This window comes from Squalius cephalus (genome assembly GCF_949319135.1).
Source record: "Squalius cephalus genome assembly, chromosome: 12".
Classification (NCBI taxonomy): domain Eukaryota; kingdom Metazoa; phylum Chordata; class Actinopteri; order Cypriniformes; family Leuciscidae; genus Squalius; species Squalius cephalus.
In genome coordinates this window covers 3658732-3674443 of record NC_137133.1, presented here as the reverse complement: position 1 = coordinate 3674443, position 15712 = coordinate 3658732, and the positions used below count along the sequence as shown (strand labels likewise).

The following is a 15712-nucleotide window of genomic DNA, read 5'->3' as shown; positions in this document are numbered from 1 at the left end:
TAATAATTGTGTGGATTATTTTATATTTGTACGCTTAGGAGACCTTCTCATTAAAATCTCTGCCTAATTCACAACTCGCTCGTACACACATGAATTTGTTCTTAACATCGTTCTGATTATAGTGAATTTGGAATATTCGAAATGAGTGGTCGTGAGCACGAGGTTAGTCAATTGCATTAAACACACCCAAACACCATATAAGGGCTTTCCATACACACTTTCCTTACAGCCTTTCGCCACTCTCGTCAAACTTGCAGATGTTTTCAGATGCGCTCCCGCCCGATCCTCGAGCAATGCCAAGTGTGCCATCCTCACCAGTTCTCACAATAAACACCTTTTATACAGACCCAGATTACAGACCTCTCATTATACGCATATATCTGCGTTATTCAGAGAAACCGAAATTGTATTATTTAACAACTGTATTATTTAATTTTATACATGATTATATAATACAATTAATGCAACATACTTCAATATAATTATAGTCATGTTAGGATGAAATGTAACTTCTTAATATGATTATAAGGCCGTAAAGAGTAAGTGCTTTTTGCGTACGTGTGGTTTCAGTTGCTCCTATATTTTTTTGGAAATTAAAAAAAAAAAAAAATCGTGATTTGTTCTTAAAATCTTAGAGAATGAGACCCAATATTTGCAGTATGCAAATCTGCATAATGTCAGTAAACTAGAGCAAAAGCTGAAAAGCAGAAGTAGAGAACAAGAATAGTTTTTAGGAACTGTAGGGTTACGGATACTCAAAGTGCCCCTATTAGGCTATTTTAAAGGTTCCTCTTTCCATGCATCCAAGGTCAAAACCCCCAATGTTCTCATAATATACATTGCAGCATCACCTCTTTTCTCAAAGAGTCTGAAACGGTTCAATAAAGGATTGGCCCAGACCTAAATGTCACCCTAAACACTCACAAGTCCACACTTTCAAAGCAGTGTTTTGACTGTCTAGTAGCAGTCTCCTGCTGAGCTCGCTTCAGTGCGGTGGGTGCATCTCGACCGCAAAGAACCCTTCTGAAACCTAAAATGACAAATGGGACGCCCTATGGTCTCGTGGACTCCACGATCACATGCGTACAGTGGCCATTGTAAGTCCACAAGACCAGAAGTATGAAGTGTGTCATTTAGGACTGGGCCAAACCAGTAAACTTTTTGCTCAAATTTTCTTAAATAAGAAAATAACACAAAATGGAAGCATGTTCAGTCCTGATCTCAGACTTTCAGACTCCCCCATTAAATCACAAATACCTGCTATAGCCTCGATGCTGGGTATAGCCATAGTGCTGTATGTGTGGATACTGCGACAACACCAGGTGAGTCTCTGTGTCTCCTCTCCTTCATTCTTTTGCACGTCTACAAAATATGAGCCCCACTGGTTTGATACATCAGAAGGAGATTTCATTCCCTGATCCTAAGAGAAAGATTATACAAGAAGACACAGAAAGAGAAAGAGCACAAAGTCAATCAACCTTAACAAACCACCACCACCAATGAATTCAGGACATTGCATAATATTATATTATATTGTTATATTACATTATATTCATATTTATGCATAAGCTGCGTAACACGGGTTTGTTTATTCAATAGTATTTGTACGCAAAAAGTGAAAGTAATGAGTGATAAAGAGTGCAGCTAAATAAAAGGGGAGGGTCTCGACTAAATCCAAAAGCAAGTGGTCACGGAACGCATTTGAAACTCATGATAATACCAGCAGTAAACAGTAATGTGTCCTGGATGTGTTCATGTCCACTTGTGTTCATCGAAAATGCATCTTAATCCCAATCCCAGGTGGAAACAAGAGTTTCTCTCTCTCTCGCTCTAAAAATAAAATGCCACTAACCATTGAATAGTGTGTAATTGGAAAGGAAAATACACAGGCATCAGGAATACTACATTTTAATTGGTCAATAGTGGCATTCTATGGTCAAACCTTTTTCAAAATTAACCTCCAATGAACAGTTTGCTAATGTACTTCACATAAAAATCACTGTTGCAATTTTAATTTATGAAAACTTCTGCTGACTGTACATCATCCCTTACTGTTACGTTACATTTGTGGCCTTTCTGGCTTTATTTGATTAGACAGTCTGAATTGAGGAACAGGGTCATGAAGTTGGGACTCGAACTCGGTTGAACGCTGCCCACAAGGCTAAGGTCTGACTACTAAACAAGCAGGAAATGCTTTAAATATGTTTTCGTTTTTTTTGACAACAAAGTCCAATTGAGCTCTTTGATAAATTCAGCCCAAATTAGGCAGACGCCAGCGTTTGGGTTTTGAGGATGAGTACAAGTCACGTAACCTGTCCGACTTGTCCCACAAAAATACACAAAACAACAGAAAATATGACTTTATGACTTACCCTGCAATAAGGTTAAACATAAAGTTTGTCAACCAGTGTTTTGTGCCATGAATGATTGACTTAAAGGCATAGTTCATTTACTCACCTTCAAGTTGTTCCAAACCCGAATGAATTTATTTTTTCTGCTGAACACAAAAGATATTTTGAAGAATGTGGGAAACTGAGAAATGAGTTCCATTGTATTTCCCCCCCATTCCATTCCATTTAAAATATCTTCCTTTGTGTTCAGCAGAAAAACAATTCATTCAGGTTTGGAACAACTTGCACGTGTGTAAATGATGGTAGAATTTTTATTTTTTGGGTGAACTATACCTTTAATAAAAAATATAATAATGAAATTAAAAGTTGGATTTAAAGGACATGCTTTTGTGTTGGGTCACAAATGTGATGTCCAATATAAAATCTGAGACCGGAAGCAAACAATTTCTCTCAGCATGTTTTCATGATGTATCTGATCTGAAGGACTTCAATAGAATGAAACTCTCTGATCTGCTAAAAGAGGAAGTGTTTGATCAGAAGTTCCCATAGTTTGACGCACGTACACACACAACATTTTGCATAATACTGGCTCTGTGATTTCTGAAGAAAAGAAAAAATTGAATTGCAAAGGGATTCAAGACTGAGAACAGTTAATTTCTCAACAAAAGCTGATTAACCTCACATTAGCTCTACTTTTTAAACAGGGGTTTTCAAAAATACCAGAATAGTACAACTAAGCATAGTGTTCAATAAACTGGAACATGATACACGTATAAGCAGTAGCTACATATCATTGGGGTCACTGAAACTTAAAAAAAAAAGAATAAAAAAATAAAAAAATAAATAGATGTGTCAGTGGGTAAAATCTATAGTTGTTTTAATCTAAGACATTAATGCACTCATATGGAGAAAATATTAATTTGGTCAAGTTTTTTTTTAAGTAGGTGCCAATTTTTCAACAACAAAAAAATTATTCACAAAAAATTCTACTAATACATACATTCTCCTAATTTCAGTTACAGACATCCTGAAACATAACTAGTTGTATTAGTTTTGTATTTCTAATTTCTTTAGAGTACAACTTAAGTGGAACATCTTTCCTGCCTTTCCAAAGAACAGTTACAAATATTAGAGAAAGTTTTCTGTGAAATTAATATACAGTTCGTTCATCTGAAAACTGAATCATAAACCCTAAATGACAATGAGGGGGTTGAGTGATGTTACAGTTTTCTAAGAAATCATATTTCTGCTGTATAGACATATTTTTTTAAACATCCACTATCTTTCCTGTAATTCTCCACTTCCTCCGTCCTGCTGACTGCCTTTCCTCCCACTGGTGTCTTTGTAACACAACAAGTGATTGTAAAAAAATGCATGCAGCTGTTTTTCAAATCTCTGATGAAACACTGCTATCCATCCATCAATTTTTGGTTTTTGGCCGAAAGAGAAAAAAGGCTGAAAATATGAGCTGAAAATATATGCAGTGTTCAGTGCTCAGGTTTCAAACGTCTTTGTTCCGCTGAACACAGAGGAAGATATTTTGAAGAATGTGGGTAACTGTTGATTTCCATAGTATTTTTTTCCATACTATGCTAGTCAATGGTGCCCCACAACTGTTTGGTTACAAACATTCTTCAAAATATCTTCCATTGTCAGGTATATTAGGCTGCTGTCACTTTAAGACCTGAAGCACGGATCCACTATACTGTTACACATGCATTTTCTTTCTCAACTGCTTACATCCACTTAAAACATAACTGACTGTGTTTGCGTGAATACTCACCAAGACCGTCATTTTGACATTACTGTTTAAGCGCAAAAGCAGCGAAAAATAACTCAATTTAGTACTGAGAGGCGGCTTTATGTGCGCGCGGGAATGAGTAAAATGATGTGCAATCCCATGTCAAAATTCAAGCTCTGTAACACCAACAATATTCATCTGCAGAAAATGAAATGAGTGAGGGGAGGCGGGTTTGTGTGTCACTCGCTGTCGGAGAGATCTTGAGAAAGCACAGCTAGTAACGTGCATCTATTCTGCTGAAAATGAGTATTGGAAGCGTTTCAGATATTTCCGTATCCAAAAATCTACATTTATTGACAATATTTGACAACCCGCCAAAGTGGCTAGTAAGAGTGACTGCGTTACACGCCACTGCTGATGTACACCCGCATTTGGCAGGTCGGCGGGTGTTAATGTAAAGCCCTGGTTATATCATACATCGTGCAGCCTTAGAAAACGGAGTAATAATGGGGTTCATGGATTCTCGTCCGTGGAATGCTTCGCTTCCAGTATTTTGTCGGTTACTCGACACGGGTCAATTACAATCAAATTTTTTTTTAATCGAGTACTCGAATTTAATCGAGGAATCGTAACATTCCTACATAGAACTGAATGAAGAATAACATACTGATATTTAATATTATTTTAATATATTTTTAGTCCAATTTTGGTGTTACTTTAAAGGTGCAGTATGTAATATTGACAGCTAGTGGTTGAAATAGGAACTATTAAAAATATTAGAGAGAGTTGTTTCCTCCGCCCCCTCCTCACAATACTCGACACTCACGCGGGAAAGCCGAGGTTGACGAGTTGATTTATTTTAGATGGATGCCGAGGCTTTAGGTCGGGTAGAATCTGCGATCTCTGACCCAGTTTGTTTGCTGGCTTCCATGGCTACAATATGCTGTGTTTTCTGACAACTGGCAACCCGGGGTTTCAGTTTTTTGGCTAAGTGCATTCAGAATTTTCGGTTTCGGACCAGAATTCTCATTTCGGGGCATATATATATATATAAACAGTAGTCAACATTTGAAGTGGATCAAAAAAGTTCATCAAAGTTGTCCTAAGACACAAGAATGAGTATTGTCCTAACTTTTATGAAACTTATATATATATATATGTATATATATAGCCAAAGACATTATTCCAAAACATAAAAGTAAGATTTTGTTAAAGATATCAAATGAGATTCCAATAATCCAAGATGTCCAATAGACAAGCACATGTAACATTCCAACTCTTTTGCCCATGAAATGGAGTGTGGAAAAGATCCTGAGCTTGACTAAACAGAAACAGCCTTTCAGTCCCACCTCAAACTTGCCCTTTTTCTCTGCAGGGCCTTCAGTAGGGGCGGGGCTGTTACAGGGGGTCGCGTTCGCACGTGGGACGCCCTCCCCCTCCATCTCCTCCACAATCATCACCGTCTCCCACTTTCCAAAGCTGCAGGCGGGGAACATGTCCGAGCGCATGCTGTCTCCGAAATACACCACCTTCATCAGAGAAGACACACACGTGGACGCAAATCAATGCGCGCACACGCACACACACACACATAATCAATACAGGCAGCATACAACATCTTTCAAAATTTATTATTTATATTTTTTATAATAAATAATTTATAAACATTAATAAATTATTGAAAGTTTTAAATATTGGGAAATTAACAGTTAAACAGAATGTCACAAAACTTTGATTTATAGGTTTTCATACAGTATATGGTCATAATGGCATGTACATTATCTGTTAAGCATTCCATAATGTAAAAGACTAATCAAAGATATATATATACAGTGTGTGTGTATGTATGTGTGTTAGAGAATGTGTGTGTGTGTGTGTATATATATATATATATATACAGTATATATATATACAGTATATATATATATATATATATATATATACACACACACACACACATATTCTCTCACACACATGTTTCACTGTTTCCACAAATATTACTCCAGTCTTCAGTGTCACATGATCATTTATAATATGCTGATAAGCTTTGCCATTATCAGAATGATTCAGGATTCAGACTGTCCTACCTTGGGCTCAGGTTTGTTGGTCATGTTCTTCAGTAGTTCGTGTAGATGAGGCCAGTTGCCCTGAGAATACCAGCCAGGCTTTTCCAGAGACGGCAAGCCTTCACTATCTTCAACATCATCCACTATTGAGAGAAAGGGGAGCATATGTTAAGATACACAATGAGGATAACAAACAATACTTCTATACAGTATTAGTTAATACACTTATCCTTTCATCTGTGACGGAGCCGGGGTCAGGGGTTTCATTTAAGCCATTAGTCGACTAATCACGCGTTTATATGAATTTAATTACTTAAATAAATGGGAATACTAAACCTTTATTAGAGAAATAATATGCCTATTCTAAACTCAAGCGAACGCATAGCTTTAGTGTTTCTTTTTGCTGTTTTTAAATGTCTGTTACTCACCCAATGCTCTGAAAGGTCTTTGCTGTGGAACCAGAGAGAAGAAGCCAGGCTTCAGAGCATTAGTGATAATGATGTCAAACAGCTCCTCAAAGTCCGTTCTGCAAAAATGAGCATGTATAAATAATTTGTAGGGTGATATTTGTGTGTATATACTGGCCGGCTCAACTGTAGAAACAGGAACAGCAATAGGGAAACACAAATGAAATATAGTCAACTTCATCAAAATATAAAACAAGCCAGCATCTCCTCGGCACACAATTTTTTTTATTTAATTTTTGTAGATTTCTGAATGCCATAATTCTCCATATTGCCCAGAATCCTACACTAAATGCAAAATCATATATAAAGTACAGCGTGATGAGGAATGCTTAGTGCTGTACATCGGAGAAACTAAGCAAGCAGAGATAGAGAGGGGGGGGGGGGGGGGGGGGGTTTGGGGGTCAAGACCATGGAGTGCTTTGAATGTGATAAGGAGTATCTTGTATTGAATACGAAAGTGTAGCGGTAGCCAATGAAGTCTGCGTAAAATCGGAGTAATGTGAGAAGATTTCTTTGTGTATGTGAGGACCCAAGCTGCGGAGTTCTGAATATGTTGGATGTTATTTATAGATGAAATGGGTAAGCCATAGAAGAGAGAATTGCAGTAGTCAAGCCGTGAAGTGATGAAAGCGTGAACCAGGGTTTCAGCAACGCAGATATTCAGAAATGGACATAAGCGCGCGATATTACGTGGGTGAAAGAAGGCAGACTTAGTGAGCGAGGAGATGTGTGGAAGGAAGGAAAGAGAGGAATCAAAGATTATACCGAGGTTTTTGACAGTGGTGGAGAGGGGTTGGGGTGGCAAAATCAGTGAGAATACCAGGTGTAAAAGCAGTGAGGAAGTCATGTGTGGAGACAGGAGAGATCATGGATGGGAAATGATTATGAATGCTATCGATTTTATTTTGAAAGAAATGCAGGAATGACTCACAGAGGTCTGCTGAGTTACTTATGACAGGTGCAGGAGGGTGGTGAGTTTATTGACTACAGAAAACAGTGCTTTATGTCGAGAGGATGCATTATTAATAATAGCTGAGTAGTAACTAGAGCGTGCAGTGTTTATAGCAGATTTGTACAACTGGATAAGGTCAGTGTAAGCAGAGAGGTGAACAGTCAAACCAGTTTTCTTGTAAAGGGGTTCAAGATGACGACCAGCTGGTTTTAGATTGCGAAGTGCAGGGGTAAACCAGGGAGACGTGTGTGTAGAAGGTACAACTCTACTTTTAAGAGGGGCATGGGAAAATAAGGGAAATACAGGCATTATATTTGGTAAGGATATCGAGAGAGCTAGTGTGTTCAGTAATATCAGATGTACAGATTCAGAAAACAGTAGAGGATTAACAGAATTGAGTTTACGGTAGGTTATAGTGGATTTCACCCTGAGGCAGGGAAGAGGCATTTCACAGTTTAGTTTGATGAGGAGGTGATCAGACAGTCCAATTTGAGAACCAAGCACGGAAACATTGTGTAGACCAGCAGTGCAGACAAGATCCAGTGTGTGACCTTTTGAGTGTGTAGCAAAATCGACATGTTGTACAAGATTGAAACATTCAAACACTGACAAGAGTTCACGAGATTCTGCACAAACAGTATCAACATGTATGTTGAAATCACCAAGTAATATAACACAAGGGGATAAGGCATAGGAAAGGGTTAACAGTTCATGCAGTTCACTGAAGAAATTTGAGATAGATTTAGGTGGACGATACAGGAGAATCAAGAGCATTGGAGATGTACCAGAAACTTTGAGAACTAAATATTCAAAGGTTAAAGTCACATGAAAGTCAATAGTTTTGAACAGCAGCCAGGCCACTATCCCTTGATGTCAAACGAGCTCGGCCAGGTAGCTGTATTCAGAGGGAGTGTTAGGTTATTTCTTTTGCGTATGTATGTAAAACTCACCCCAGTATGTGCTCACACACTAGTCGACAGTAGTCCGAGTGCGAGCTGGTGATGAGCAGCAGGATTTTCCCACTGTTTTTCATGCTCCTCAACCATCTCTTGACCGCATCCGAGCAGGGCTGCAGGTAACGACCAGGACAACGCTTCACACTGGGGAAATACGTCCCTGTGTCCTCTAAACATGCAACAACAAAAGCATCAATAATTGTTATTTCTTATTAAGGTAAAAAATTCTATATAGAGAACATTTAAGGTTTCAAATATGGGGTAATTTAAAATATTTAGTAGTATTTTATTGGATTAAATAACAGTAAACCCCAACACATGCAATAAAAAACACAAAAAACAAAAAGGGTAATAGTTACTAGGAAAAAAAATCATACTTATAATAACATGAAATTATCATTTAAATAAAAATTTAAACATTAATGTAATATTAGCCATAATAAAGACAAATAAATAAATATACAAAACAAAAGGTCGAATATACACTGACTGGCCAAAAAAAAGTTCAAACTTAGGGTCAGATTTACTAAACAGGGCAAATTAACGTGAGAGTGCAAGAGTGCCGATGGGAGTGGAGAGTTCTGCACGTGATCTACTGACGACACGCATATTAAAGAACACAGACGCAGCCGGATCATTTCCATAATGACCAAAGCAATCTACCAGGGAGCGTCTGGTTTAAGATGGCGCAAACACCAGAACATTGACGAGCGCAAACCTTAGTAAATCACCTTGCATGATTCATTTAAATACTCTCCCTCCCATAAATTTAGCATCTGAAAGGGAAAGTCCTACAAATGCATATGCAATAAGGTCAGCCGCAAAAATAACTGTGTCCACGTCTTTTCAGCGCTTATTTTTCACATATCTGGCCCTTAATAGTCTATGATTGGATCATTATTGCAGTGATTAAGGTTTCTGGCATGTTATATGTTTGGCAACAATTCATTTAACCCTAAATGATGCAGTGTGTAGCATTTATTTCTTAAACAAGCATGTCGGAAGACACAATCCATGACCATATTCCAGGATGACAATGCCAAGATTCATATATTCAACATATATATATATATATATATATATATATATATATATATATATATATATATATATCAGTGGTGAGCGGTTACTATGTTATATCTAAAGTCTTTGGTGTTAGCTTCTCAGTTGCTTACTCTCATGACACATAGCAACATAGCTAAAAGTATTCCTAATATGTCAGACCTTTCATTGAAAGTAGATTACATTTATCCATCCTTAACAAGCACCCGTAAGAGCTGTGATTGTGATGTTTGACTGAGTTGAGGGAAGATGTGCGACACACGAAAAGGCGTTTGGAAAATAGGCAAAAAAATCTTTTTTGGCAGCAAACACACCAGATGTGTTTGGTGCAAACAGGGATGAAGAGTACCCCATGCTTACGGTTAAATATACTGCTGGATCTTTAATTTTTGTGGGCCTATTTTTAGCTGGAGGTCCTGGACATCTTGTTAGGATACATGGTATCATGGATTCTAGAAAATACCAACAGATAAAAAATCTAAACCAGGCGGCCTCTGCTAGAAACCTTATAATGGTTAGATCTTCCATCAGGACAACAATCCGAAACAAACGTCAAAATCAACACAATAATGGGTCACTGAGCACAAAATGAAGCTTCTGCCATAACCGTCCCAGTTCCTTGACCTGATGAGTGGAGTGAACTGAAGAGAAGAAGCACCAACATGGATCTGGGAATCTGAAGGATCTGGACAGATTCTGTATGGAGGAATGGTCTCTGATCTCTTGCCAGTTATTCTCCAAACTCATCAGGCATTATAGGAGAAAACTCAGAGCAGAAGTTGCAAAAAGTATTTGATAAAATGTTGCCAATAATTTTTTTTTCCCCCACTTTCAATTCTTTTACTTCAATAAAAGGTTCGATTTTTGCAAATATTTTGAATAACAGATCAAAAGGATAAACAATGCAGATTTATTTTTTACAGCCATCTTGTCACATTCACCGTCTGTCATCGTCCTGTCTTCACTACAGTTCCCAGAATCCTCCATCATCACCTGCACCTGCTGTTCATCATTATCATCATCTCCTTCACCTGTGTTCCAGTTATTATCATCATCTGCATCACCTGTCTTCTGTTCATCTATCTGTGTATTTAAGTTCCCCTCTCCTTTTCATGTCGGTTATTGTTTGAGCACACGCTCACTGTTTCCTGTTTCTCTTTATTATTAATAAACCTTGCTATTTTGTATCTTCGCCTACCTTCATCTTCTTCATCAACCCTGAGATGTTACACATCTATGATCACATTTACCAGGGACGCCAATAATTCTGACCATAACTATATATTCTCTCTCTCTCTCTCACACGCACACACACATATTGTTTTTAAAGACGTCTCTTCTGCTCACCATGGCTGCATTTATTTGTTCAATGATACAATAAAAATAATAATGTTGTGTTAAACAACAAATAGTATAGTAAAAATAGTAAATTCAAACATTTTAAATAACTACTTTTCTATTGTAATATATTTTAAAATGTAATTTATTCCTGTGATATTAAAGCTGAATTTTCAGCATCATTACTCCAGTCTTCAGTGTCACATGATCCTTCAGAAATCATTCTGATATGATGATTTGCAGCTCAAGAATCATTTCTAATGGTGAAAACAGTTGTGCTGCTCCATATTTTTGTAGATACTTTTTTCCCAGGATTCTTTGATGAATAGAGAGTTCAAAAGAACAGCATTTATTTGAAATAGAAATGAATGCTGAATAAAAGTATTAATTTGAATGGTGATATGTTCTCTTTAGTAGACAATCTTGACTCAAAATGTCATCAGAGAGCATCAGATTATCATTATAGCAATTCCACTTAAATGATGCATTATGTTGCAGTTCTTAATCACGCTCCAACTGTTTTTTATTTACTTGCCAATCTAATTTCCACACGCACTTGCCATTTGGCGTGTTGATTTTAAACCCCCGCTGCCAGCACATCTTTTTTTGTTATTTACATCTTATTTTCATTTCTTATCCTGGCTTTCTATCTGACCTACGCAGCCCATATGGTTTACATCAAACAGACACACACCCCTCATGATCCCAAAACTTTTCCACAGTCTGCATGATCGCAGACTCGAGCATCACACAAGATCACGTTCAGCCCTCAACGTAAGCCATACACACAAATACCCCTGAAACTCTCTTAACAAAGATTCAGATTTAACCTGTCAAATGCTTCACTACGACACTGAAAACTGCAGCATGAGGCAGTCTGATCCTATCACAATCCACAATCCAAACAAACCCAAGTTTCTTGAGAACTAAAACCAGGACGAATGGAAAACCAGAGCCACTGGAGTGTGTAGATTGGCGAGTTGTTAGTGAAAGAGTAAAAGTATCAGTATACGCAGGGTGGCCAGCTTACTAAAACAGGAAGTGGACTGTGTTTGCCTGGAGTGAAGGAATGCGCTCCATATGTGAGACGTACCGTGTCTTCATTTCATGAACAGCAGAAAAGGAGACTTAGGAAAACAGGCATATTCACTAGTCTTCAGTTTATATTGGCAAATACCGCCGCACCACGTACACACAGCCACGTCTCCGAGCCCTCGAATCATCTCACACATTCACACGCAGAGACGTCTCAGCCTACAACACAGATCAACACTGGGCTCTGCATAAACACCAGCTTTTACACCAGTGGCCTCTTCCGAAAGCACATTTATTTGCACAACTCGTTTTTATTTAAATGGACAAATGTTTGTTTGCTTATATGTGCAGGTCTGTAAGAGCACACATGCATATATTGTGCATTTTGGAGTGTGTTGAATAACACACAATCTTATCAGAGTACTTCTGTTACATTATATAAGAGTTTTATAGACATTACCCTTTAAAATGACTTAAAATATGTATAAAACCAAAGGTTCACACATTAAAATCTAAACAAACAACAGCATGATAATGGAGTTTTCTCACTAAATTTATATTGCTGTGCTGCCCCCATGTGGGATACGTCACGTATTAGTCCCACTATGATTGAGCTTAAACATGATACTTTTAGGTCAAGTATATCAAAAGGTGTCTATAGACCGAATTTTTTTCTTTCTTTTTTTAAAATAAAAGTTTGGTTAAATAGATCTTTTGGTTAAAAACAAGCGTTTGTCTATGATTACACTAGTTGCCAAGGACCTAAAATAGATACTGAAGATTGAAAAATAAGGTTTTATTGGATGCACAGTCAGTGGAACAGAACTGTCAGAAACTGCCAGAAAGCATTATAATTAACAACTTTAAACACACACCACTAATAAAAATAAGTGTCATAATTCCAGTTCACATGGATACGCGGAAGCGATAAAACAATTCTGTATTATACATTTATACATCATACGCACCCCGTCAGCGTTTTCACAGATTTGAGTTTTTGAAGTTTACGCGGAGATGATAAAGTTTTTCAAAAATGTTCAATGCTTGCACCTTGGAACCTATTTCAAGGTTTGCGTTCTCGAGCCACCAGGCACTGTTGTTGTGCGAATGACCGGGCTGGAGCGCATTAAAGGTTTTCTGTTAGAACGGTGTTTTGTTAGTGGCCCCGAAGTTAATAACTAATGATCTTCACAACAGAAGTGAACTTTAGCTGGACAATAACTTTATTCTAGAGCTGAACAATCTCTGTTACTTTAATTTCCTATTATCTCTGTAAAGCTGCTTTTGAGATTGTTAAAAGCGCTATATAAATGAAGGTGACTTGACTAATAAAAAAAAGTTTAAACAGCAAAACTTTGTCAAGCAAACAAGTCAAATCAGCTATATATTTATATGAGTACACATTTATGTTGTGTGGGTTTGCCATTTGCCATTATACAGAACAAATTATTAAAATTTCATCTTTAAGATAATACTTTGGTTGTATTAAGTTGTATTAAGACAGTGAATCCTTTTGAATGATATACTAGTAAATCTGAAGACATTTTCAATTCGAACTTGTATAGCGCATTTTCACAATTTTCAACAGACAACCTGGCGCCCCCTGGGGGACTATGGGGTATTTTATCTACATAAAAAAGGCACACCACAAGACTCCTAACATGCATTAACTCTTTCCTCTTTCTAAAATTTTCGAAAATATTTGTTGTATGTATATCTGAACAGAGTATATCAAAAGAAACAGTCTCTGCTTTTAAACAACAACAAAATGTTATTCTAGCTACATGCACTCTTTAGCAACACTTTATTATGGCTATTTGTTTTTAAATATATTTTTGAAAAAGCAACATTTTTTAACTAAAAGCTGGAAAAAAATTGTTGCGTAATTGTCAAAGACTTCGTCCGGATCGGACACTCCCCAAAGCTTCACAGTCCTACACCTCGTCCTGGGTCGACATTTCAACATTACCGCAAAATATATAAACATCCTAAAATATGTTTAACATAGACAAAATTGCAAAAATATGATTTGCTTGAAGCAATTAAAAATACTATTTGGCCAGCGGAAATGATTGAGAATAACTCTTCCCTGAAAACTTTCTCTGAAATGTATTTTATAAATTTGTATTTATTTATTCTAAAACAAGGCAAGGATACTGAATGATTTTTAGTAATGTAATGTGACGGCACATAGTCCGTATATAATTTTTCCTAGTGTCTAGTACCGTTAAACATAGTATCACGTGGAGTCTCTGTGTTTATCCGAGGTTTACCGCAGTCCGCCGGATCCAGGCCGTATCCAGATCTGATGAAGGACCTGCGCCTGGACACGATGACAACACAGTCCTGAAGTGTCAACTAGTCTCTCCCCTGTGAAGGCCTCCTTCCCTTCCCTTTACCTCTGTACAGATAAAATGTTGTCGGGATAATTCGCATGGCTATGCAGACGTGACAAAAAGAGAATTTTGCATAGGCTCTGGTTTTATAAATCTGAAAACTTTTGTGAGTATGCGCACTTTTAGGATGAAATCTACGGAAAGATTTATATGTGAGGCCCCAGGTGTAAATGCACTCTGAAACGCTCGAGGCGGATTTAAATACAATCACACAAACCAATTTAGGTGTAAATGCATCTGGTTGAAGCCACATACACATTCTTCCCCAAATGGTAAAAAAATAAACAAGTTATAACAGCTCCCGGTAGCCAGATATGCCAACACTAATGTAACACGCGATGCCACAGATATGACCAGCGCAGATGAGCATCTCTTCAGCAAGCAGATGCGCAAACTGCCACAAATGAAACAAAGTTTGGCGTCACATCCTAAAGCTCAACACACAATCATCTTCACTAGCAGTGAGAAATGATCTCACCTGTGCTGATGCCATTTTCTCTCCTATTACATTCTTTGATCAGATTTATATTTGTTTTGTGGAGACATATTTATGTGAACAAGTGTAAATGGAACAGAAAAAACACATGAAGTGACCATGTGTTCTAAATTGTTGTTTTACCTTGTGAATATAACAAATAAAATGCACATTTATAATTATTAATTCAAGAAATTATGATTTTAATAATATTAAAGGGATAGTTCACCCAAAAATGAAAATGCTGTCATCATTTACTCTCCCTCATGTTGTTCCAAACCTGTATGATTTCCTTTCTTCTGCTGAACACAAAAGAAGATATTTTAAAGAAGGTTGGTAATTAAACAGTTGCTGGTCCCCATTGACTTCCATAGTATTTTTTTTTTTCCTACTATGGAAGTCAATGGGGTCCATCAGTCGTTTGGTTACCGACTTTCTTCAAAATATCTTCCTTTGTGTTCAGCAGAAGAAAGAAAGTCATACAGGTTTGGAACAACATGAGGGTGAGTAAATGAGGACAGCATTTTCATTTTTGGGTGAACTATCCCTTTAATTCATTAATGTAATAATGCATTAATTAATAATGTAGACAACCAGTTATTATCATTAAAAAAACAAAACAAAAACTAGGCTACCGACAGGAAATAAGGATTATCATCTGATATTTAAGCTACCTCTAATAAAACATTCAGCCTAACGATAAGATAAACACTGCAACAATATTGAGATAGAGCAATTAATTTTTTCTTCTGAATTAGTTCCCTTGCCATCTCAGAGTCCTTGTCATAATGTAAATAAATGACAAATTAGCAAAAAAAAAGACCTCTGCCAAATACAAAAACATTATACTGGAGCCCACTAGAGGTCCTCGGA

The 15712-nt window shown here is 37.2% G+C and overlaps 1 protein-coding gene across 1 annotated transcript in view; it reads right to left on the bottom strand.

Moving 5' to 3' along the window:
• Positions 1-15712, bottom strand: part of nt5dc1 (5'-nucleotidase domain containing 1) — a 61263-nt gene that overhangs the window by 7869 nt on the left and 37682 nt on the right. Inside the window, exons 7-11 of the mRNA XM_079888877.1 lie at positions 8528-8702; positions 6587-6684; positions 6180-6301; positions 5442-5621; positions 1258-1420 (exon numbers count right to left, since the gene is read on the bottom strand). Of these exons, the coding sequence (XP_079745003.1) occupies positions 1258-1420; positions 5442-5621; positions 6180-6301; positions 6587-6684; positions 8528-8702 (738 nt within the window). The remainder of the gene's footprint in view (positions 1-1257; positions 1421-5441; positions 5622-6179; positions 6302-6586; positions 6685-8527; positions 8703-15712) is intronic.